At 49.5% G+C, this 26,026-nt stretch overlaps 1 protein-coding gene across 3 annotated transcripts in view; it reads right to left on the bottom strand.

The window, feature by feature from the left end:
• The window catches only part of LOC129815824 (filamin-B), a 96,419-nt gene that overhangs the window by 16,502 nt on the left and 53,891 nt on the right, over positions 1 to 26,026 (bottom strand). For 2 of the 3 annotated variants that reach the window (XM_055869963.1, XM_055869966.1), the window contains exons 19-35: positions 25,319 to 25,597; positions 23,873 to 24,013; positions 23,404 to 23,584; positions 21,449 to 21,622; positions 21,164 to 21,326; positions 16,341 to 16,501; positions 13,550 to 13,717; positions 12,403 to 12,526; positions 11,163 to 11,316; positions 7,685 to 7,874; positions 6,994 to 7,241; positions 6,542 to 6,625; positions 4,900 to 5,002; positions 4,298 to 4,438; positions 3,073 to 3,201; positions 1,962 to 2,135; positions 812 to 967 (exon numbers count right to left, since the gene is read on the bottom strand). In XM_055869963.1, the coding sequence (XP_055725938.1) occupies positions 812 to 967; positions 1,962 to 2,135; positions 3,073 to 3,201; positions 4,298 to 4,438; positions 4,900 to 5,002; positions 6,542 to 6,625; positions 6,994 to 7,241; positions 7,685 to 7,874; positions 11,163 to 11,316; positions 12,403 to 12,526; positions 13,550 to 13,717; positions 16,341 to 16,501; positions 21,164 to 21,326; positions 21,449 to 21,622; positions 23,404 to 23,584; positions 23,873 to 24,013; positions 25,319 to 25,597 (2,770 nt within the window). The remainder of the gene's footprint in view (positions 1 to 811; positions 968 to 1,961; positions 2,136 to 3,072; positions 3,202 to 4,297; positions 4,439 to 4,899; positions 5,003 to 6,541; positions 6,626 to 6,993; positions 7,242 to 7,684; positions 7,875 to 11,162; positions 11,317 to 12,402; positions 12,527 to 13,549; positions 13,718 to 16,340; positions 16,502 to 21,163; positions 21,327 to 21,448; positions 21,623 to 23,403; positions 23,585 to 23,872; positions 24,014 to 25,318; positions 25,598 to 26,026) is intronic. The other variant, XM_055869964.1, reaches the window with a different exon arrangement.

Consider the following 26,026-nt stretch of genomic DNA (forward strand, 5'->3'; position numbering starts at 1 on the left):
CATTGCAGAATAATAATCAAGACTGTACATGTTAATTAAAGCTCTTTTCCAGGACAAATAGCTGTCACAGAGGGAGCAGACCTACTTTACAAGATGGATGGTTGTCGGTCTGGGGTCAGGTCTTACCCACGTGGTTGTGGGGTCAGGTCTTACCCACGTGGTTGTGGGGTCAGGTCTTACCCACGTGGTTGTGGGGTCAGGTCTTACCCACGTGGTTGTGGGGTCAGGTCTTACCCACGTGGTTGTGGGGTCAGGTCTTACCCACGTGGTTGTGGGGTCAGGTCTTACCCACGTGGTTGTGGGGTCTGGTCTTACCCACGTGGTTGTGGGGTCTGGGGTCAGGTCTTACCCACGTGGTCGTCGGTCTGGGGTCAGGTCTTACCCACGTGGTCGTCGGTCTGGGGTCAGGTCTTATCCACGTGGTCGTCGGTCTGGGGTCAGGTCTTATCCACGTGGTCGTCGGTCTGGGGTCAGGTCTTACCCACGTGGTCGTCGGTCTGGGGTCAGGTCTTACCCACGTGGTCGTCGGTCTGGGGTCAGGTCTTACCCACGTGGTCGTCGGTCTGGGGTCAGGTCTTACCCACGTGGTCGTCGGTCTGGGGTCAGGTCTTACCCACGTGGTCGTCGGTCTGGGGTCAGGTCTTACCCACGTGGTCGTGGGTCTGGGGTCAGGTCTTACCCACGCGGTTGTGGGTCTGGGGTCAGGTCTTACCCACGCGGTTGTGGGTCTGGGGTCAGGTCTTACCCACGCGGTTGTGGGTCTGGGGTCAGGTCTTACCAACGCGGTTGTTGGTCTGAGGTCAGGTCTTACCGATGTGGTTGTTGGGCTGTCTCTTGAGCAGACAGGGTTCGTCGCGGCCAGAGGGGGCCTTGATGCTGGCGGTAAGTAGAGACAGGTCCGTTTCTGTAATGTCCAGGGAGAAGTCCGCTGCAGAGCCCAGCTTCAACTGGGAACAACGTTTCTCCTCTGCAAAGAGACACAGACGGGGTTTAGTGAGTTAGAGGCAGTCACATTGACCATTCAGGATGAGAGATGTAGAGAAACAGACTTTACAGGTCAGGGATGGGCCTTTTCAAAGAGCTATAATGTGAGCAGGGTTTTGTTCCAGCCTAGTACTAACACACCCAACTTACCTCTTATTTTATAAACCAATTAAACCAATAGTTATCCAGACATCAGACAAACTATGATTAGGAAGTAGTGTTGAACGGGAGTGACAAAATGTATTACAATTGAATTTGAATGAACTGAATGAGGAGGATAAAGGGTGATTGAATTTAGAATAAGTAGTAGAACTGCTTCTGTCACACACAAAAAACGTACTTTGTCAGAAAAAGCTGTAATTGGACTGTAGCTTATTACTTAAACTGCGTTTTTTTTTTTTATCTAAGAGAATCGAAAACGGTCTGTTAAATTCCATCATATTCTTAAAATATATATGTGTTAACTGAATATACACAAGTGATGTCTGCTAAATTAACAATGCTGTATATTGAAGTAGGCCGGTATGCCAATAAGTTCTGTTACAAACAGCTTGAGTAAACAGGACTGTTACACCTACAGCTCCATGTCATTTAAATAAACTTCTCAAAGACGCCCTCTGGTGGTCAAACGAGGATTAACAGCAACAATGACTCACAGTACAATACTATGATGTCATGCACGCCAACGTGCCATACCGCAGCATACCACAAGCTGAACAACCACTGTTTCACCATGTGCTTTTCTCTCTGAGTGAGTGAGTGAGTGAGTGAGTGAGTGAGTGAGTGAGTGAGTGAGTGAGTGAGTGAGTGAGTGAGTGAGTGAGTGAGTGAGTGAGTGAGTGAGTGAGTGAGTGAGTGAGTGAGTGAGTGAGGGAGTGAGTGAGGGAGTGAGTGAGGGAGTGAGTGAGGGAGTGAGTGAGTGAGTGAGTGAGTGTGTCTCTTACCGGTGATCCTAGCGGTGTGTGTGTGTCTCTTACCGGTGATCCTAGCGGTGAAGGGGCTGCCAGCGATGTGCTTGTCATTGTATCTGACCAGTATATGGTAGTCTCCAGGTAGAACAGGCAGGTAGGTCACTGTGCAGGTACCATCTTTGTTATCCAAACAGGTGATATCTGCCTTGGACGGACCCTCGATGGCCAGGTCCAACCCTCCTGGAAACACCAGTCAGAGTCAACAGGGGTAAGATGGCTCCTCCACTAACACTTCATAAAGACGTTCCAGACAGCTGGAGACACCAGTCAGAGTCAACAGGGGTAAGATGGCTCCTCCACTAACACTTCATAAAGACGTTCCAGACAGCTGGAGACACCAGTCAGAGTCAACAGGGGTAAGATGGCTCCTCCACTAACACTTCATAAAGACGTTCCAGACAGCTGGAGACACCAGTCAGTCAACAGGGGTAAGATGGCTCCTCCACTAACACTTCATAAAGACGTTCCAGACAGCTGGAGACACCAGTCAGTCAACAGGGGTAAGATGGCTCCTCCACTAACACTTCATAAGGACGTTCCAGACAGCTGGAGACACCAGTCAGAGACACAGTCAACAGGGGTAAGATGGCTCCTCCACTAACACTTCATAAGGACGTTCCAGACAGCTGGAGACACCAGTCACAGTCAACAGGGGTTAAGATGGTTCCTCCACTAACACTTCATAAGGACGTTCCAGACAGCTGGAGACACCAGTCAGAGTCAACAGTAAGATGGTTCCTCCACTAACACTTCATAAGGACGTTCCAGACAGCTGGAGACACCAGTCAGAGACACAGTCAACAGGGGTAAGATGGCTCCTCCACTAACACTTCATAAGGACGTTCCAGACAGCTGGAGACACCAGTCAGAGACAGTCAACAGGGGTAAGATGGCTCCTCCACTAACACTTCATAAGGACGTTCCAGACAGCTATGGCATCCAGACTAGTCATCCTTTACAGTTAAACATGTCAGTCTCTGCTTGGTGCGAAATGTCTTACCCTACGCATTTCAATTCCCCCTCAGAACAAACAAAATGTCTCCTCCGTACTGTACGTACCCTCAGCAACGTCCTCTTTGTGTGTGTGGTGTGTGACGGTCGTCTCCAGCGTACGTACCCTCGGCAGCGTCCTCTGTGTAGATGGTGAACATGGCGGTCTTGTTGGCGACGCCGTAGACCAGACCGGGACCGGACGCAGTCACGTTGGCACTGTTGGCGTTGTTCACATAGAACTGCAGAGGAGACTCTGAAGAGACAACAATGACGTCATCAACCGGAGACGATAAACAGTATTGATCAGACAGAGAAACTCCTGGTCCTATAACGCATGGTGCTTGTGTATCAGTACTGTGTCTCTCTGAGCATCACAACTCACGGTACGCTGATTCAGAGCGTCTCGTCTAGCATTAAAACAAATATTGAATTCTCATTGGCTTGGCTATAGATAAAAGCTGATCAAATAAATAGACACGTCAATAAAACTGCTTTGTATAAAGAAACAGATAGTGTTTCCATGGTAACGTTAGTCCCTGTATAAAAACACTAAGATCAATGTCGTGAGAGAGAAGCATTACAGCCTGCTGGCTCCTATCCTCCCCATGCTACCATACGCTGACTCATTATGTCTGCATCCCAGATGGCACCCTATATAGTGCACTACTTTAGACCAGAGCCCTATATATAGTACACTACTTTAGACCAGAGCCCTATTCCCTATATAGTGCACTACTTTAGACCAGAGCCCTATTCCCTATATAGTGCACTACTTTAGACCAGAGCCCTATTCCCTATATAGTGCACTACTTTAGACCAGGGCTCTATTCCCTATATAGTACACTACTTTAGACCAGGGCCCTATTCCCTATATAGTGCACTACTTTTAGACCAGGGCCCTAATCCCTATATAGATGCCTCTTGCAGAGGAAAAGGAGGATTTTCAGAGAGATTCTCTTCTTCTCTCTGCCTCTCCCTGGTATGTCCTGTTCATGACTTCAATACACAGGAATCCTGACAGGATATCCATCACTCGTCTTGGCCCGGTGTGTCTGTGTGTGTCTGTGTGTGTCTGTGTGTGTCTGTGTGTGTCTGTGTGTGTCTGTGTGTGTCTGTGTGTGTCTGTGTGTGTCTGTGTGTGTCTGTGTGTGTCTGTGTGTGTCTGTGTGTGTCTGTGTGTGTCTGTGTGTGTCTGTGTGTGTCTGTGTGTGTCTGTGTGTGTCTGTGTGTGTCTGTGTGTGTCTGTGTGTGTCTGTGTGTGTCTGTGTGTCTGTGTGTGTCTGTGTGTGTCTGTGTGTGTCTGTGTGTGTCTGTGTGTGGGAGATATTTGCCGTGGTGTGTGTGCTGACCTGGAATGTGCGTTCCATTGTACTTGATGTGCATCTCGTGTAGACCGGCCTCAGTGGGGGCAAACTTCACTGTGACTGTCCCGTCCTTATTGTCCATGATCTCAGGCTGAGCAGTCTTCCCTGACGGCATGTGGACCTCACCTAGAGAGAGAGAGAACGTAGGCTACTAAGAGAAGAGTTACACCGCCCTACAACACGTCACCCCACGCTGCCCTACAACACGTCACCCCACGCTGCCCTACAACACGTCACCCCACGGCATGTGGACCTCACCTAGAGAGAGAACGTAGGCTACTAAGTTTAGAGTTACACCGCCCTACAAGACGTCACCCCACGCTGCCCTACAAGACGTCACCCCACGCCGCCCTACAAGACGTCACCCCACGCCGCCCTACAAGACGCCATGTCATTCTGTGTGCCAAGCAGCTTCATTCCAATGTGTTTAGCTAATGAAAGACAGGCCTCCTCTCCATCCCATCTTACAGGAAAGATATGGCTGTCAATGACTCAACGATGATATGGCCCTTGATCTGTTTGTTACGGCAGTGGTCAGTATCTCACCTCTAAACTCGCCCTCGACAGGAAGTTGAGATGGTTCTCACCTGTGATCTCTCCCTTGCGGAAGGCGAAAGGAATGACCATGTCGAAGGGCCTGAAACCGGCTCCGTTCATACGGTTGGCTGGGTGATAGGACCCGTCTGTCACCTGGAGGGGAAACAAGGGAAGTGGGGGTGACAAAAGGGGAGAAGAAAAAGGGATGGGGAGGGGGGGGGGGTTGATCGTTAAAACCGATATGACCGATATGTCTTTGGTAGGAGAACTGTCAAAACAGGAAAGTGACTAAGACTTCCCTGTATTTCTACCATTTACAGTCTCATTCTGCCTGAATCGTCCTGCGGTGAAAGCCGAGGTAAGAGAATCAGGTAGTCGGGGCAAACGGGTAGTCGGGGCAAACGGGTAGGAAGTGATTCAGACACAGCAATCAGAGCAGACTGGTTCCGTTTGGTGCCTCTTGCAGGAGTAAGGGGTGCATGGCGTAAAGGAAGGAGGGATGGGTGGAGAGAGAGAGAGAGAGAGAGAGATTGCAGATACCCCCCACAGCATACCTGGAAAAGCAAAAGTTCTCAGAAACTCCTGGGAAGAACGAGAACCCCAAATACCTGTAACCGTGGTAACATATAGTAGATGAGGTGGAATGAGAAGAGGATGAGTAGAGGAGGAGAGAAGATGCATTTTGATACTGTCTCTACACTGTGTGTGTGTGTGTGTGTGTGTGTGTGTGTGTGTGTGTGTGTGTGTGTGTGTGTGTGTGTGTGTGTGTGTGTGTGTGTGTGTGTTCCCACACATTCCTATTGTGGTGGGAACAGGAGTGAGAGGCGTCGCCTGGGTTTCCACTGTTTATTGTACCGTAATGGGTCTGGCATGACGCCATGGTGGGGCGCTGACTGACAACGAGGGCAGGATGGAGACAAGATAACTCAATGGAACTAACATGGCACGGGACACCTGTTTTTCCAGTGTATGATCAGAGAGCGGTAGAATATTAGGCCAAAGAAACAGTGCTCAGCCATTAGACATGAACAGCCATTTCCTATAAATATGATGGGAGAGAATATGGAGTCATTCAGTGACATCAGGAAGTTGGGGAGGGAGAGAAGGACACCATGAGAGAGGGAGGGTGATCATTCAGTGTCAGGGATCAGAGAATTCAGAGGTGCAGGGAGAGGGAGGGAGAGAGGAAGGGAGGGAGGGAGGGAGACATCTCCTTGAGGTGCAGTTCAGGCTGGGTGTGACAGATGAATGATAAGGTGTTTCTATACTCTGTACCCAGGGCTAGAAGGAAGGAAGGAAGGAATGGATAGAGGGTGTTTCTCTACTGTACCCAGGGCTAGAAGGAAGGAAGAAAGGAAGGAATGGATAGAGGGTGTTTCTCTACTGTACCCAGGGCTAGAAGGAAGGAAGAAAGGAAGGAATGGATAGAGGGTGTTTCTCTACTGTACCCAGGGCTAGAAGGAAGGAAGAAAGGAAGGAATGGATAGAGGGTGTTTCTCTACTCTGTACCCAGGGCTAGAAGGAAGGAAGGGAGGAAGGAAGGGATAGAGGGTGTTTCTCTACTCTGTACCCAGGGCTAGAAGGAAGGAAGGGAGGAAGGAAGGGATAGATGGTGTTTCTCTACTCTGTACCCAGGGCTAGAAGGAAGGAAGGGAGGACGGAAGGGATAGAGGGTGTTTCTCTACTCTGTACCCAGGGCTGGAATCCGGCGGCTCCAGGAGCAGCTAACTGCTGATTGGCTGACTGTTGCTGCATCATCGGAGCCTCATCAGTCGCCTGGGGAATCACAACCATGTCAGTCTTCACACACGAGGACAGAGACACGCAATCGACAAACACGTGACCTAAAGATCACAATCAAAACATGATCCAAAATGTCTGCACAGAATCAGACAAATATACAGGGATGCATTTTCATAACATATTAGAGCCTTCCTCTCATGGACAGAGCCAGGATGGGTGCAGAGCATACATTCCACTACCCTGCATCGCCACCCGCCAGCATCGTTCCCCTGCATCGCCACCCGCCAGCATCGTTCCCCTGCATCGCCACCCGCCAGCATCGTTCCCCAGCATCTCCCCACAACAGCATCGTTCCCCTGCATCTCCCCACAACAGCATCGTTCCACTACCCTGCATCTCACCATGACTTTGAAGGGGCTCTTGGGGATGTTCTCCCCTCCAAAGCGTACGTATATGACATAGTTCCCAGGGGTCGGGGCGGTGTAGAAGATATCGAATGTTCCGTCCTCGTTCTGAATGACATCAGCCTCCACCTCGGTCCCGTCCGGCGTCACCACGATACATGTCACCTTCCCCTTCCCAGCTGCCTTAGCGTTCACCACAAAGCCTACCTCCTCCCCGACCGCGATGATGGGGGCGATACCGGGACCTGGTAAGATAAACAGATAAAAGATAAGTCTGGATAAGAAAGCGTAACTGAGAAGGCCAACTGTGGAAAGAGGCGTGTATGATTTGATTATGTATTTATGTGGCAGCAGCAACACCTTTTAAAATGTCCACGTTACTTTATTCTCCCGGTGGGAAATGTATATCTATCAGTCTGGAAGGAGCAGTGTGTAACGCCACATTACCGCCACAGGGTTCAACACTGGTGCTTGGACTACAGACAGACCCCTGTGTTTCTGCCTTTGAGCCCAAAGAGGGCCGTAGTTAATGTCGTTTCCTCTCCCCCAAAAACAAGCAAATAAATAAATAAATGTCCTTTGGAATTTGCGATGCTCTGTGATTGGATGAGCTTGCGGTCCAGAATGCAGGTCGTATGTTTGACACCAATGACATCGTATATTCCAAAGCACATCACGACTCACTCACCGTTGACTGTGCACTTGCTGGCGTCTCCTGAGGAGGCGGCTCTGACCCGGTAGGGCGAGGCAGGGATCTCATCTCCTCCGTACTTTATCACGATGGTGTAACGCCCCACCTTGTCAGGTACGTACGACACCAGGTATGTCCCGTCACGGTTGTCCTGGATACCAACCCTCTTCGGCTTCCCATCTTGGTCCTGAAGAAACAAGGTTGACGTATTATACATGACCCTGTCTGTACAAGTTACACTCCGACACATGTGATCCTGTCTGTACAAGTTACACTCCGACACACGTGACCCTGCTTAACCCACCCAGTTAATAATTGTGATCTCTTAATATTATATGAAGCACGCAATTGGCCATGGCAAGTGCATAGGGTAGCAGGCTAAAACGTTCATGAGGACATTACATTTCCTGTTAGTTTACTACTAGCGTTGAGTATTAGTTAGATTACTACATGACTACTAACAGTATTAGACAGTTAGATTACCACTAACCGTGAGTATTATACAGTTAGTTAACTACATGACTACTAGCAGTGAGTATTACAGTTAGTTAACTACATGACTACTAACCGTGAGTATTACAGTTAGTTAACTACATGACTACTAACCGTGAGTATTACAGTTAGTTAACTACATGACTACTAACCGTGAGTATTACAGTTAGTTAACTACATGACTACTAACCGTGAGTATTATACAGTTAGTTAACTACATGACTACTAGCAGTGAGTATTACAGTTAGTTAACTACATGACTACTAGCAGTGAGTATTACAGTTAGATTACCACTAACCGTGAGTATTATACAGTTAGTTAACTACATGACTACTAGCAGTGAGTATTACAGTTAGTTAACTACATGACTACTAACAGTGAGTATTACAGTTAGTTAACTACATGACTACTAGCAGTGCGTATTACAGTTAGTTAACTACATGACTACTAGCAGTGAGTATTACAGTTAGTTAACTACATGACTACTAGCAGTGAGTATTACAGTTAGTTAACTACATGACTACTAGCAGTGAGTATTACAGTTAGTTAACTACATGACTACTAACCGTGAGTATTACAGTTAGTTAACTACATGACTACTAACCGTGAGTATTACAGTTAGTTAACTACATGACTACTAGCAGTGAGTATTACAGTTAGTTAACTACATGACTACTAACCGTGAGTATTACAGTTAGTTAACTACATGACTACTAGCAGTGCGTATTACAGTTAGTGTTACCGATCTAGCTAATGTGTTTTGAGTTACCTTCCTCGTGTGGTCAATTAGCCCCCAAAATAAATTAGCCTATGATATTAGTGCACATCAGGGTGTAGACAAATTGATCTCTATTGATAAACTAAAGTTCTGGAGCCCTGTTTTAAACAATAGCCCGTTGACAACCCACAATTCATTAGGTCGGCAAATCAATATCTTGAATCAGTCATTCTTGGACTGATTTCTAAAATAGACATATCATTTGTGTATTTTTGTTTTGCGTTGAAGCTGCAGAAAGAAATTGGTGCAACCAAATCATAAGCTGATGGCACCAACTGAAAAAAAAGTTAGTTGAACCAAAGGAAAATGTTTGTCTGGAGCCCTGGCATGGGGGTGTGCTGTTTAACCTGCTGTTGAGTAATGTGTTCTTCTGCCAATTGGCTGTGGGGAAAATAATCATGTGATAGGATGTCAAGCAGAACAATCTGTTGGTAGGACAAGGGCATGTAGGTTGGAGGACATGGAAGACAGTACTTTATACTTATTAGGCTAATGAGGCATTACTGATGTGACTAAAATGAAAGTGAATTTAAAAATAGCCCCACTGATTATTCAAATAAATGTGACTTAAAGATATTTTAGTTAAATTGACTTAGAATAAATCTAATTATATAGTAACACATTTTAGTCTCAAAAGGTCAAGTAGCGGCTGATTACTAGGTGAATAGGGCGTCACACCAGGCTCTTTCAAAAGTACTGCCAAAGAAACAAAACATAGTTAATCATGTATTACAACGCAATTACCTAAATAATCCTTGAGCTGATATTCTCCTCACGTTATCTCTATATACTTTTACCCATCATGCTAGATTGTATTAACAGGGCTGTAGGATGAAGTGTTGTGTTTCCACGTCGATACAATATCTGTGGAGGTACCCGCTGCATTAGACTCCATCACATGATCAAAAAATGCCTTAATTTCACAGCCCTCTTACCTCCTACCTACCCTGTCAGTGTGAACGTGGTAAAAAAAAACATTATTTAACCGAATAAGATCAAGGACAGATTGACCGTTGTCTTGGTGGGATGGAGTCATCCAATGCAGTGGTCCCTCAAAGGTAACTACATTCTACGTGAAAACGTACCACTTCCTCCTACAGCCCTGTTCAGTACGAACATACAGGTAACTACATTCTACGTGAAAACGTACCACTTCCTCCTACAGCCCTGTTCAGTACGAACACACAGGTAACTACATTCTACGTGAAAACGTACCACTTCGTCCTACAGCCCTGTTCAGTACGAACACACAGGTAACTACATTCTACGTGAAAACGTACCACTTCGTCCTACAGCCCTGTTCAGTACGAACACACAGGTAACTACATTCTACGTGAAAACGTACCACTTCGTCCTACAGCCCTGTTCAGTACGAACACACAGGTAACTACATTATGTGAAAACGTACCACTTCGTCCTACAGCCCTGTTCAGTACGAACACACAGGTAACTACATTATGTGAAAACGTACCACTTCGTCCTACAGCCCTGTTCAGTACGAACACACTCTATTTTACCTTCAGTTTCCTGTAAAACGGGAGAGAATAACCCAAGAGGACGTTGGTGTTTTAGGTAATACTCTGAGAATGACGTTACTACACATTCACATAGTAATAAGTTACATGTATTTACATATGTTATTACTAAATAAGTATGTAGTACTTCCTACTTCCTTGGTTACCCATGTTTAAGACTAAATTGTTACTACATATTTAGTGTTTATTTACCTTGTAAATACCAAAGTATTTAACAGGCTGTAAAATGGAGGGTTACCGGGACCATCAGAGGCATAGAGCAGTGCTGCTGATTGTCTATTTACCTGGCAACAGAAAGTCCCACCTCTAACCTCTGGACCCCTGGGGAGGGTTGGTTAGGGAGGGTTGGTAGACAGAAAAGGTTGGTTTGGCCGGTGATCCATTCAACTGAGCACATCCATCTCTTGGTGTTGTTTTTCTCTACTGTCAGCGGGAGAATCAATGTAACAGTTGTCCGGCCACCCTGACCACCGCCGCCCCCCCTGACCACCGACGGCCCCCCCCCCTGACCACCGACGGCCCCCCCCCTGACCACCGACGGCCCCCCCCCTGACCACCGCCGGCCGGCCGCCGCCCCCCCCCTGACCACCGCCTAGACACTAGCCGTTACAGGTTTCTCCAAAGTCCAGCCTGATTCTGGAACCACAAGCCACCCCTCAGGTCAACTCACTGTGATCTGGACTGAAAGTTGTCCCTCTCCTGCATCCTTGGCATCGATGGTGAACTCCACTGGAAAGCTGGCTGGCACTCCGGTGGTTAGACCAGGTCCACTAGCCACCACCTTACTGGCATCATGGGTAGGCAGCACTCGCAGCTTGAAGGGACTGGACGAGGAAGTACAAAATAATATCAACAACTAGAGGAAACTAGAAGAATGGTGTCACAGGTAGGGCCAAGAATTAAGGTGTGAACGTTTAAAAAAAAATGGGGATCGTCAACTTTATTAAAAATTCCTAAATGAAAAACATTGTTCTTTGTTCCTGTCACAATTTTTAAATCACAAAATATATTATTTGCTGTGTTCTAGCCTAACTAATTAGAGGATAAGTTAAATAAAACCAGAGGAACAAACTTCAGGCTACTTGGCAAAGACATTGAGATACGGAGTAACATATGTGTAACTGCCAAAATAAAGGAAATCCCGACAGTGTTTTAAATAGGGGCAAGAACAGCTTCATTTATTCAAGTGTTTCCTTTATTCTGGCAGTTACCCATTTTCACACAGTTCTTTCTGCCCGTCACCTCTCCCTCTTTGCTAATGATGCCAGTGTGTTCAGTCTGTCTGTTACCAGTAAAAAGTCATCGTCTTTTCATTGATAGGCCCTGCTTAAATGAAGTTTAGACATTGCAAGCCAAAAAATTGCCAGATACAGCTTTTGATATATTTTTTGATATATTTTTTATTTCACCTTTATTTAACCAGGTAGGCTAGTTGAGAATAAGTTCTCATTTGCAACTGCGACCTGCTAGATAGTCAGGCCTAGTGCACGGTTCTGTCTGGTGGCAGACCTGCCTATACTGATAGATAGAAACGTGCACTAGCCGAACTGCCTATACACGATGAAAGATGCAAGTTGTGTTCTGGGAAGTACGGCAACTAAAATCGGTCTCCTCTGTTCTAACATACTGAACCTTAGAAGTCAAGGAATATTATTCACGTGTAGTTTTATGATTTTATTATAGTTTAAACTGAAGAAAAAATTTTATTTTTAAAATTTTAACTGCCCATTTGATTTTCCTAGTCAGATCACAGGGAAAACTCTGGGACCTAAGGAGGCGTGTTATCACAATACACAGTAAAATAGGTTAATCTGCTGTAATACAAAGCAGTACCTACGGCTAAAGAATTAACAGACAACCATCTCAAACACCCTGTACTGTTTGTAACCGAGTCAAGATTAGTGAGTTACCTGCGTGTGATCTCCTCGTCAGCGTACTTAACCACTACAGAGTAGGGTCCCTCCACTGAAGGGGTGTAGGCTACAGTGTGTGTTCCATCTCCGTTGTTTGTCACCTCCACCGGCTCAGCCACGCCTGAGGACCAAAACACACACCTTACATCAGGACAGGACCGGCTTTAGCCGTACCGGAAACGGAGAATATTGGTATTGAACTGAATTAGAACTTTGTTATTGTGTGTCTATTTCAAAGTTCATACAGAAGTATGTGGACACCTGTTCAAAGAGTGGAGGCTGTTATAGCAGCAAAGGGGGGGGACCAACTCCATATTAAGGTCCATGATTTTGCAATGAGATGTTCGACAAGCAGGTGTCCACATACTTTTCGCAGTTGTAAATGAGAACTTGTTCTCAACTGGCCTACTTGGTTAAATAAAGAGGTGCAATATAAATGTAATAAAAGTCCAAATGTAATTGAAGTATTCACACCTCTGAGTCAGCACTTTATAAGATAGAAAAAGGTGTAGAATCGCAGTAAATTAGCTTTAAAATAGCAGAACAATTTTCTGCCGCATGCAAAATGTGTTGCTGTAATCGCCACAAGTCTTTTTGGGTAAGTTCCCTGTCGCCGCCCGTTCCCTGTCGCCGCCCGTTCCCTGTCGCCGCCCGTTCCCTGTCGCCGCCCGTTCCCTGTCGCCGCCCGTTCCCTGTCGCCGCCCGTTCCCTGTCGCCGCCCGTTCCCTGTCGCCGCCCGTTCCCTGTCGCCGCCCGTTCCCTGTCGCCGCCCGTTCCCTGTCGCCGCCCGTTCCCTGTCGCCGCCCGTTCCCTGTCGCCGCCCGTTCCCTGTCGCCGCCCGTTCCCTGTCGCCGCCCGTTCCCTGTCGCCGCCCGTTCCCTGTCGCCGCCCGTTCCCTGTCGCCGCCCGTTCCCTGTCGCCGCCCGTTCCCTGTCGCCTCTTACAACTAACAGAAATAAAACTAATCCTGCTGTGACTGCCAGAGAGAGGGGTCACCACACACACACTGAATCAAACCTCACCTTTAGGTGCTGTGACTGCCAAAGAGAGGGGTCACCACACACACACTGAATCAAACCTCACCTTTAGGTGCTGTGACTGCCAAAGAGAGGGGTCACCACACACACACTGAATCAAACCTCACCTTTCGGTGCGGTGACGGCTACAGAGAGCGGAGCCACCCCGGCCTTGCTGCAGTCCACAGTAAAGGATTGTGGGATATTGGCGCGGACCCCTGAGCTCACGCCGGGTCCTGAGATCTTCACCTTGCTTGGGTCAACCATGTCCTTCACTGGTACCTTGAACGGACTGCCTGATGGACAAAGAGAGTGTTAAAATGGCAGAGACTGTTCGATACACTATCAGACAACCTGGTTTAGGATAAACTCTAGGCCCAGCTAACAGAAGAAAACTCAGATCAACGTTAAGGTGAAACTCTGGGCACCAAATAGAACATAGCCAACAGTGTGTCCTTCACTGATCTCTTGAACCAACTGGCTGGTGGACAGACGGGACTATCCCTGGTTCTACAGGACAACAGTGTGTCCTTCACTGATCTCATGAACCAACTGGCTGGTGGACAGACGGGACTATCCCTGGTTCTACAGGACAACAGATAGGGAACCCCCGGCCCCCCCCCCCCGGCCCCAGGAACACCGCCCCCCCCCCGGCCCAGGAACACCGGCCACCCCCCGGCCCAGGAACACCGGCCCAGGAACACCAGCAACCAATTTATTTTTGTCAAAATAATGTTAAAAACTTGTCTCATCAGGTGAAATGGCAAGCCAGCAGCACTCACTTTATTCACAGCCTATGCCCACGTTGTAGACATGTGATGACATTTTTCGGTTCTTCTGTTAGCAATATTTATAAAAACATTTGAACAAAATATTTATCCACCCCACTTGTTTTTGTTCAATCTAATTTCGTGGACCTCATGCATCCCCCCCCCCCTCCCCGTCAGGTTCACATTATGGTTGACCTAGCACTACACAGCTGACACATTTTTTAACAATTATTTTCGAAACACAAAACATACGCACAACGACATCACGCTCTGCCAAGACCCACCTGCTCACACCCCCATCACGCTCTGCCAAGACCCACCTGCTCCCACCCCCATCACGCTCTGCCAAGACCCACCTGCTCCCACCCCCATCACGCTCTGCCAAAACCCACCTGCTCCCATCACGCTCTGCCAAGACCCACCTGCTCCCATCACGCTCTGCCAAGACCCACCTGCTCCCACCCCCATCACGCTCTGCCAAAACCCACCTGCTCCCACCCCCATCACGCTCTGCCAAAACCCACCTGCTCCCACCCCCATCACGCTCTGCCAAAACCCACCTGCTCACATCCCCATCACGCTCTGCCAAAATCCACCTGCTCCCACCCCATCACGCTCTGCCAAAATCCACCTGCTCCCACCCCATCACGCTCTGCCAAGACCCACCTGCTCACACCCCATCACGCTCTGCCAAAATCCAACTGCTCACATCCCCATCACCCTCTGCCAAAACCCACCTGCCCCCATCACCCTCTGCCAAGACCCACCTGCTCACATCACGCTCTGCCAAGACCCACCTGCTCACATCACGCTCTGCCAAGACCCACCTGCTCCCATCACGCTCTGCCAAAACCCACCTGCATCCACCCCCATCACGCTCTGCCAAGACCCACCTGCTCCCACCCCCATCACGCTCTGCCAAGACCCACCTGCTCCCATCACGCTCTGCCAAGACCCACCTGCTCCCACCCCCCATCACGCTCTGCCAAGACCCACCTGCTCCCACCCCCATCACGCTCTGCCAAGACCCACCTGCTCCCACCCCCATCACGCTCTGCCAAGACCCACCTGCTCCCACCCCCATCACGCTCTGCCAAGACCCACCTGCTCACATCACGCTCTGCCAAGACCCACCTGCTCCCACCCCCATCACGCTCTGCCAAAATCCACCTGCTCCCACCCCCATCACGCTCTGCCAAGACCCACCTGCTCCCACCCCCATCACGCTCTGCCAAGACCCACCTGCTCACATCACGCTCTGCCAAGACCCACCTGCTCACATCACGCTCTGCCAAGACCCACCTGCTCACATCACGCTCTGCCAAGACCCACCTGCTCCCACCCCCATCACGCTCTGCCAAAATCCACCTGCTCACACCCCCATCACGCTCTGCCAAGACCCACCTGCTCACATCCATCACGCTCTGCCAAGACCCACCTGCTCACACATCCATCACGCTCTGCCAAGACCCACCTGCTCACATCCATCACGCTCTGCCAAGACCCACCTGCTCACATCCATCACGCTCTGCCAAGACCCACCTGCTCACACATCCATCACGCTCTGCCAAGACCCACCTGCTCACATCCCCATCACGCTCTGCCAAGACCCACCTGCTCACATCCCCATCACGCTCTGCCAAGACCCACCTGCTCACACCCCATCACCCTGCCAAGACCCACCTGCTCACATCCCCATCACGCTCTGCCAAGACCCACCTGCTCACATCCCCATCACGCTCTGCCAAGACCCACCTGCTCACACCCCATCACCCTGCCAAGACCCACCTGCTCACACCCCATCACCCTGCCAAGACCCACCTGCTCACACCCCCATCACGCTCTGCCAAGACCCACCTGCTCACACCCCATCACCCTGCCAAGACCCACCTGCTCACATCCCCATCACGCTCTGCCAAGACCCACCTGCTCACATCCCCATCACGCTCTGCCAAGACCCACCTGCTCACACCCCCATCACGCTCTTCCACGTAGCTTCAAACACAACCGATTCAAATAATCAAAGCTTGATGAGTTGGTTATTTGAGTCAGCCGTGTAGTGCTAGGACAACCAAATGTTGACCCAGGGGGGAGCCCCCATGACACAGTTAGGGAAAACCCTGTAGTAGATAGTAGATAGTCTAGTTACCTGGGATGTGTTGTCCTCCATATGTGATGTTAACGTCGTACAGGCCGGGGACGAATGGGATGTACTCCACGTTACAGCTGCCGTCCTTATTGTCTTTACAGGACATCTTAGACTCTGATGGGCCCTCTACTGTGATGCCCAGGCCTCCGATACCTGCCCCTCTGGGGAAAGACAAAACACGCCAGACCGGATTAGAGCAGACTACCGTATTAGTGGAACACGCCAGACCGGATTAGAGCAGACTACCGTATTAGTGGAACACGCCAGACCGGATTAGAGCAGACTACCGTATTAATGGAACACGGCAGACCGGGTTAGAGCAGACTACCGTATTAATGGAACACGGCAGACCGGATTAGAGCAGACTACCGTATTAATGGAACACGGCAGACCGGGTTAGAGCAGACTACCGTATTAATGGAACACGGCAGACCGGATTAGAGCAGACTACTGTATTAATGGAACACGGCAGACCGGGTTAGAGCAGACTACCGTATTAATGGAACACGGCAGACTACTGTATTAATGGAACACGGCAGACCGGATTAGAGCAGACTACTGTATTAATGGAACACGCCAGACCGGATTAGAGCAGACTACTGTATTAATGGAACACGCCAGACCGGATTAGAGCAGACTACTGTATTAGTGAACGCGCCAGACCGGATTAGAGCAGACTACTGTATTAGTGAACGCGCCAGACCGGATTAGAGCAGACTACTGTATTAATGGAACGCGGCAGACCGGATTAGAGCAGACTACTGTATTAATGGAACACGGCAGACCGGATTAGAGCAGACTACTGTATTAATGAACACGCCAGACCGGATTAGAGCAGACTACTGTATTAATGGAACACGCCAGACCGGATTAGAGCAGACTACTGTATTAATGAACACGCCAGACCGGATTAGAGCAGACTACTGTATTAATGGAACACGGCAGACCGGATTAGAGCAGACTACTGTATTAATGGAACACGGCAGACCGGATTAGAGCAGACTACTGTATTAATGGAACACGGCAGACAGGATTAGAGCAGACTATTGTATTAATGGAACACGGCAGACCGGATTAGAGCAGACTACCGTATTAGTGGAACACGCCAGACCGGATTAGAGCAGACTACTGTATTAATGGAACACGGCAGACAGGATTAGAGCAGACTATTGTATTAATGGAACGCGGCAGACCGGATTAGAGCAGACTACTGTATTAATGGAACACGGCAGACCGGATTAGAGCAGACTACTGTATTAATGAACACGCCAGACCGGATTAGAGCAGACTACTGTATTAATGGAACACGCCAGACCGGATTAGAGCAGACTACTGTATTAATGAACACGCCAGACCGGATTAGAGCAGACTACTGTATTAATGGAACACGGCAGACCGGATTAGAGCAGACTACTGTATTAATGGAACACGGCAGACCGGATTAGAGCAGACTACTGTATTAATGGAACACGGCAGACAGGATTAGAGCAGACTATTGTATTAATGGAACACGGCAGACCGGATTAGAGCAGACTACCGTATTAGTGGAACACGCCAGACCGGATTAGAGCAGACTACTGTATTAATGGAACACGGCAGACAGGATTAGAGCAGACTATTGTATTAATGGAACACGGCAGACAGGATTAGAGCAGACTACTGTATTAATGGAACACGGCAGACAGGATTAGAGCAGACTATTGTATTAATGGAACACGGCAGACAGGATTAGAGCAGACTATTGTATTAATGGAACACGGCAGACAGGATTAGAGCAGACTATTGTATTAATGGAACACGCCAGACCGGATTAGAGCAGACTACCGTATTAGTGGAACACGGCAGACAGGATTAGAGCAGACTATTGTATTAATGGAACACGCCAGACCGGATTAGAGCAGACTACCGTATTAGTGGAACACGGCAGACCGGATTAGAGCAGACTACTGTATTAATGAACACGGCAGACCGGATTAGAGCAGACTACTGTATTAATGAACACGGCAGACCGGATTAGAGCAGACTACTGTATTAATGAACACGGCAGACCGGATTAGAGCAGACTACTGTATTAATGAACACGGCAGACCGGATTAGAGCAGACTACTGTATTAATGAACACGGCAGACCGGATTAGAGCAGACTACTGTATTAATGAACACGGCAGACCGGATTAGAGCAGACTACTGTATTAATGGAACACGGCAGACCGGATTAGAGCAGACTACTGTATTAATGGAACACGGCAGACCGGATTAGAGCAGACTACTGTATTAATGGAACACGGCAGACCGGATTAGAGCAGACTACTGTATTAATGGAACACGGCAGACCGGATTAGAGCAGACTACTGTATTAATGGAACACGCCAGACCGGATTAGAGCAGACTACTGTATTAATGGAACACGGCAGACCGGATTAGAGCAGACTACCGTATTAGTGGAACACGGCAGACATCTCAGGGAATAGAATGGAGCTGAGGGATTGGCGGCCATTTTACAGGCTCCTATTTAGTGAATTCTTTCACACTCGTTATTTTTGTACATAATGTTTCCACGGTGGTTTCCTACGACCGAGAACAGCTTCTGGATATCACAACAGCTATCCCTAACCTCCATGTGGATGAGGACGTCAATGAGTCATATTGATTATCGCGGACCAGGCCCAAATTCGACGCTTGGAGAAAAGTGCTAGCGGCCGGGATACCTGGCGGGACTACGGCGGAGACGGGACTACGGCGGAGACGGGACTACGGCGGAGACGGGACTACGGCGGAGACGGGACTACGGCGGAGACGGGACTACGGCGGAGACGGGACTACGGCGGAGACGGGACTACGGCGGAGACGGGACTACGGCGGAGACGGGACTACGGCGGAGACGGGACTACGGCGGAGACGGGACTACGGCGGAGACGGGACTACGGCGGAGACGGGACTACGGCGGAGACGGGACTACGGCGGAGACGGGACTACGGCGGAGACGGGACTACGGCGGAGACGGGACTACGGCGGAGACGGGACTACGGCGGAGACGGGACTACGGCGGAGACGGGACTACGGCGGAGACGGGACTACGGCGGAGACGGGACTACGGCGGAGACGGGACTACGGCGGAGACGGGACTACGGCGGAGACGGGACTACGGCGGAGACGGGACTACGGCGGAGACGGGACTACGGCGGAGACGGGACTACGGCGGAGACGGGACTACGGCGGAGACGGGACTACGGCGGAGACGGGACTACGGCGGAGACGGGACTACGGCGGAGACGGGACTACGGCGGAGAGTGGATAAACTGCCTCTACCCTCCAGTGATTGCACGTTTACCAATAGAACTAGATGAGCGCCCTTCTAGTCCATCCTATCAACGTGACCTGAAGAACTGTAATATCATGTTTCTCCAAGTCCAGGGTAAATATAACTAGCTGGCTAATCTATACATCGGCAGGACAGAACGGCACCGCCAAGGAAGCTCAGAGAAAGGGGTGTGTCTCTGTTAACAGCTGGTGAACGATCTCTAATATTAAGGAAGTCTTGAGGTGCTGCTCACCCGAGGTAGAATACCTCATGATAAGCTGAAGACCACAATATTTACCAAGGTAGCTACGAAAAATAGAAACTGTCTATTTACTACCACAAACAGACGCTGGCCGGGGATTTTAATGCAGGAAAACTGAAATACGTTTTACCTCAATTCTACCAGCATGTCACTTGTGCAACTACAGGCACATTTAAAAAAAAAATTAAACTCAAATCACCTTTAATCCACAGACGCATACAAAGCTCGCCTTCACCCTCCATATCTGACCATAATTATATCCTCCCAATTCCTGCTTACAAGCAAAAACTCAAACGGGAAGTACCAGTGAGTAAGACATTTAACAGGCTAACATGCACAAGGCCACAGGGCCAGACAGATTACCAGGCTGCATACTCACAGCATGAGCTGACCAGCTGGCAAGTGTCTTCGCTGACATTTTCAACCTCACCCTGTCCCAGTCTAATACCAACATGTTTCAAGCAGACCACCATAGTCCCGGTAGCCAAGAACACTAAGGTAACCCGTCTAAATGACTACCGACCCGTAGCACTCACATCTGTAGCCATGAAACGCTTTGAAAGGCTGGTCATTGGCTCACATCAACACCATCATCCCAGACACTCTGGAACCAGCCCAAATCGCATGCCTCCCTAACAGATCCACAGATGATGCAATCTCTATTGCACTCCACACTGCCCTTTCCCACCTGGACAAAAAGGAACACCTATGTGAGAACGCTGTTCATTAACTACAACTCAGCGTTCAACACCATTGTGCCCTCAAAGCTCGTCACTAAGATTAAGACGCTGGGATTAACTACGTTACATAACCAAAAGTGTGTGGACACCTGCTCGTTAAAACATCTCATTCCAAAAGCATGGGAATTATACAGCCATGTTATCATGGACCCAGTACTGGTACTCAGTGTATATAGCAATCTTATCGTTAATTGTTGTGCATTTATCCTCGTATTATTTAAAAATAATAATAATATGCATTTTTGGAAAGGGGCCGTATGTGAGCATTCCAATGTTAGTGTACACCTGTTATTTACGAAGAATGTGACAAATAACATGTGATTTACGAGCGGGTTGAACTAAACTACTAAACTAATGTTAAAGTCAAGTTTCCCCTGTTGATCAGTGCTGTCATACATGGGTTCATTCAGCACCAAACAGGAGAGAAGGTTTTAAAACAGAATGAACGAACATCACTCCCTCGTTCTCTGTGTCTTAAGACATGAACGCCTGTGTCTGTGTGTCTGTGTCTGTGTACCAACCTGGTGATGATGGAGAAGTTGTTGGGGGCCTCTGTGATGGCTTCCTGGAGCCCGGGGCCCTTAGCCAGAACCCTGGTAGGATCACAGCCCTCCTCTACCCCCACCTGGAAGGGACTCTTCGGGACCGGAGACTCATCGTACAGCACCTCCACAGCATGGGCGCCTAGGAGATCAGAGAAACATCAACCGTTTGGACAATCAACCACACAAATACATTCATAATGCCCTTCATTTTGTTTTTACGTCAACAGTGCTCAGAGGCAGCTGTTTATTTTTTTCTTTTACCGTTTTCGAAGGGTGTGTACTCAATGCCATAGGTCCCGTCTGCCTTGTCAGTGACGATACAGTCAGTCAAGGCACCGGAGGGATTTCTGACCTGGGCTTTGATGTGGTCACCTCCCTTCTTAGTCAGAGACTTGGCATCGACCGTAAACTCCGTAGTCGCTTCCCGGAACAACGCTGGAGAGAGAAAATTAAATTAAATAAATTGTTAATTCTGGTCGACTCATCTCGAAGAGTCATGTTGAGCTTTGTTGACTTTGTTCCTAAAAAAAGAAAAATAAATAAATAAACTGCTCTCCATCCAGGGGTGCTTGTCCACAGCTGACCCAATGCTTCTCAACATCTGTGTATTTGTGTGGGGGTTTTAAAACTCCCCGTCCCCCACCCAGCCTCCAACCCGACTGCCCCTTTGAACTCTAAATTGTTCCCTTTCATTGAGGCAGTGACGTTCCTTCTCTTGTCACTAGTCTGAGGTGAGGTAATGGTTTTAGACTTCACTGTTCAACCGCGTAATTGAGAAGCCCGAGTTGCTTCGAGAAACTCTCCCATCTGTTCTTGACAAAGCAAAAAGTTAGCCACTACACAAAAGGTCTCCCCCGGTGTCACGGTAACCCTGTAACCCGGAAAACAAACAGTAGTTGCGCTCGATCAGAATAAAGATGAGTCACTTTCAGTTAGTTTAAAGTAGGTTGTGCCCAGAGACAATAAAGTTGATCCTCTCCTACAGATACCCAGGTTAAAGAGTGACAAGAGACATGCTACAATACATTTTAACACTGGGTTTCAGGAGTTTGATTCTCAGTGACACTCCAAAATCAAATGCATTTTATTTATTTAAAAAACACTTTGTACGTCAACAGTTGACAAAGTTCTTTACAGAAACATAGCGCCACAGCGCGCCCAGTGGAGCGCCACAGCGCGCCCAGTGGAGCGCCACAGCGCGCCCAGTGGAGCGCCACAGCGCGCCCAGTGGAGCGCCACAGCGCGCCCAGTGGAGCGCCACAGCGCGCCCAGTGGAGCGCCACAGCGCGCCCAGTGGAGCGCCACAGCGCGCCCAGTGGAGCGCCACAGCGCGCCCAGTGGAGCGCCACAGCGCGCCCAGTGGAGCGCCACAGCGCGCCCAGTGGAGCGCCACAGCGCGCCCAGTGGAGCGCCACAGCGCGCCCAGTGGAGCGCCACAGCGCGCCCAGTGGAGCGCCACAGCGCGCCCAGTGGAGCGCCACAGCGCGCCCAGTGGAGCGCCACAGCGCGCCCAGTGGAGCGCCACAGCGCGCCCAGTGGAGCGCCACAGCGCGCCCAGTGGAGAGCCACAGCGCGCCCAGTGGAGAGCCACAGCGCGCCCAGTGGAGAGCCACAGCGCGCCCAGTGGAGAGCCACAGCGCGCCCAGTGGAGAGCCACAGCGCGCCCAGTGGAGAGCCACAGCGCGCCCAGTGGAGAGCCACAGCGCGCCCAGTGGAGAGCCACAGCGCGCCCAGTGGAGAGCCACAGCGCGCCCAGTGGAGAGCCACAGCGCGCCCAGTGGAGAGCCACAGCGCGTCCAGTGGAGAGCCACAGCGCGTCCAGTGGAGAGCCACAGCGCGTCCAGTGGAGAGCCACAGCGCGTCCAGTGGAGAGCCACAGCGCGTCCAGTGGAGAGCCACAGCGCGTCCAGTGGAGAGCCACAGCGCGTCCAGTGGAGAGCCACAGCGCGTCCAGTGGAGAGCCACAGCGCGTCCAGTGGAGAGCCACAGCGCGTCCAGTGGAGAGCCACAGCGCGTCCAGTGGAGAGCCACAGCGCGTCCAGTGGAGAGCCACAGCGCGTCTAGTGGAGAGCCACAGCGCGTCTAGTGGAGAGCCACAGCGCGTCTAGTGGAGAGCCACAGCGCGTCTAGTGGAGAGCCACAGCGCGTCTAGTGGAGAGCCACAGCGCGTCTAGTGGAAAACTCAGAGCAACAGAGTATCTGTAAATAAAGCTTACCTCGTCCCTCCACTCCGGGGCCAAACACCTTGACTCTGGATGTGTCCACAGCAGGCTCGACCATCACCTTGGCAGGGAAAGCGGGCGTGGCCTTGCCTCCGTACTTCAGTAGCAGGGTGTACATCCCAGCGGTCAGGGGCACGTAGGTCACTGTGTAGGTGCCATCTTTGTTGTCCATCACCTGAATGAACAAAATCATTTTAAACAAACTTTATTGCGCAAAGGGAATTTGTACCTGTAACCACACGAGTTAGCGTGTTGGGTGCATTAACTAAGCTTTTCTATGAGAATGATATGCAGGACTCGTAGGAAAACGGGATGTCTGAGTCAACAGCCAGGTTAATAACTCTAACGAGTAAGTAGGGTTCCTACCATCATAAGAAAAGGTCCCTCCGCAATATGTTTCTATAAATATTTAATTTCCAATTTGTTAAGACCCCAGAGATCGCCACTCTCTCAAGTTACACACCTCCGTCTTAGCCTTATTGTTGCCAGAGTCAGAGGCAGCGTCCAGGGTGAGTTGACCCGGTCCAGCCCTGGAACAATCCACGTTCACCACACTGGCCTCTCCCACCTTGGCTCTCTTCAGTCCCGAGCCAGACGCCACCACCTGACAGACAGATATTTAATAATTTAGCATGACATCCTCATCCAGAAGGACTTGGCTACAATAAGTACATTCAACATCAGTAGTCATATTGGTTTTTACTTGTAATGAATGATAATCACAATCTTCCTAAACATCAGTACAATCGTAACAGTACTAGCAAGAAACAAATATGAAAAAAAAACACAAGTATAACAGGAAAGTGGCGGGAGGCGCAGTGGTCTCGGGAGGCGCAGTGGTCTCGGGAGGCGCAGTGGTCTCGGGAGGCGCAGTGGTCTCGGGAGGCGCAGTGGTCTCGGGCACTAGCTGCGCCACCAGAGTCTCTGGGTTCGCGCCCAGGCTCTGTCGCAGCCGGCCGCAAACTGGAGGTCCGTGGGGCGACGCACAATTGGCATAGCGTCGTCCGGGTTAGGGAGGGTTTGGCCGGTAGGGATATCCTTGTCTCAGTATATAAAATGTAATAAAAAAAATAATAATTTATTCAGCGCCAGGGACTAGAAGACTAGTCAAGATCGAGGGAAAGATGAACAGAGCAAAGTACAGAAAGATCCTTCATGAAAACCTGCTACAGTCTGTGGCGAAGGTTCACCTTCCAATAGAACAATGACTTTAAGCACACAGCCAAGACAACGCAGGAGTGGCTTCAGGACAAGTCTCTGAATGTTCTTGAGTTGCCCAGCCAGAGCCCGGACTTGAACAGGATCGAACATCTCTGGAGAGACCTGAAAATAACTGTGCAGTGACGCTCCCCATCCAACCTGACAGAGCTTGAGATGATCTGCAGAGAAGAATAGGAAAAACTCCCCAAATACAGGTGTGCCAAGCTTGTAGTGTCATACCCAAGAAGACTCAAGGCTGTAATCACTGCCAAAGGTGCTTCAACAAAGTACTGAGTAAAGGGTCTGAATACTTATGGAAATGTCATATTGTTTATTTAATCGATGTGCAAAAATGTCTAAAACCCCTTTCTTTGCTTTGTCCTTTTGGGGTATTGTGAGTAAATTGATGATGAAAAAAAACGATTTAATCAATTTTAGAATAAGGCTAAAATGTAATAAAATAAAAAATATATATATATTTTTTTACAGTGGTCTAAATACTTCCCAAAGGCACCGTATATATTATAATGTGCTATTAAACAGATGCTTTTAATTCAAAGTAACTTAAAAATTGTGCACACATGACTAAGTATAGGTGGTCCCGGGATTTGAACTCACTACCCTGGCATTGCAAGCACCACGCTCCACCATCCGAGCTACAGTTAACCCGTGTGAGAAAGCGTGCGCGTATCTGCACATATATCCCTACCTTGGTGGGGTCAAAGGGGTAGTTGACGTCAGCATGGAAGGGGGATCCTGGGATATGCGTCTCTTCAAACAGGATGTTCACCAGGTACTCTCCTGGCTCCGTGGGAAGGTACGACACGCTACATGTCCCGTCCCCGTTATCAGAGCACTCGATCTTGGCTTCGGTGGGCCCCTCCACAGTCAGGCCCAGGCCACCGGTCCCTGCACCTTTAGTGTCGATGGTGAACTCGGCAGGATTACCCACCAGCCCTCCCTTCAGACCTGGACCAAACGCCTTCACCTGGAGGGAGGGACAAACCCACTGTCAGCAAGCACTTCATCACTACTTGTGTTTTTGTTATAAGTATTGACATGTTGAATGCACCGAGCTGTCTGTTTAAACTACCGGCACACAGCTCAGTCACCCATGCATACCCCACAAGACATGCCACCAGAGGTCTGTTTAAACTACCGGCACACAGCTCAGTCACCCATGCATACCCCACAAGACATGCCACCAGAGGTCTGTTTAAACTACTGGCACACAGCTCGGACACCCATACATACCCCACAAGACATGCCACCAGAGGTCTGTCTAAACTACCGGCACACAGCTCGGACACCCATGCATACCGCACAAGACATGCCACCAGAGGTCTCTTCACAGTCCCCAAGTCCAGAACAGACTATGGGAGGTGCACAGTACTACATAGAGCCATGACTACATGGA

The sequence above is a fragment of the Salvelinus fontinalis genome, chromosome 18, assembly GCF_029448725.1.
Source record: "Salvelinus fontinalis isolate EN_2023a chromosome 18, ASM2944872v1, whole genome shotgun sequence".
Classification (NCBI taxonomy): domain Eukaryota; kingdom Metazoa; phylum Chordata; class Actinopteri; order Salmoniformes; family Salmonidae; genus Salvelinus; species Salvelinus fontinalis.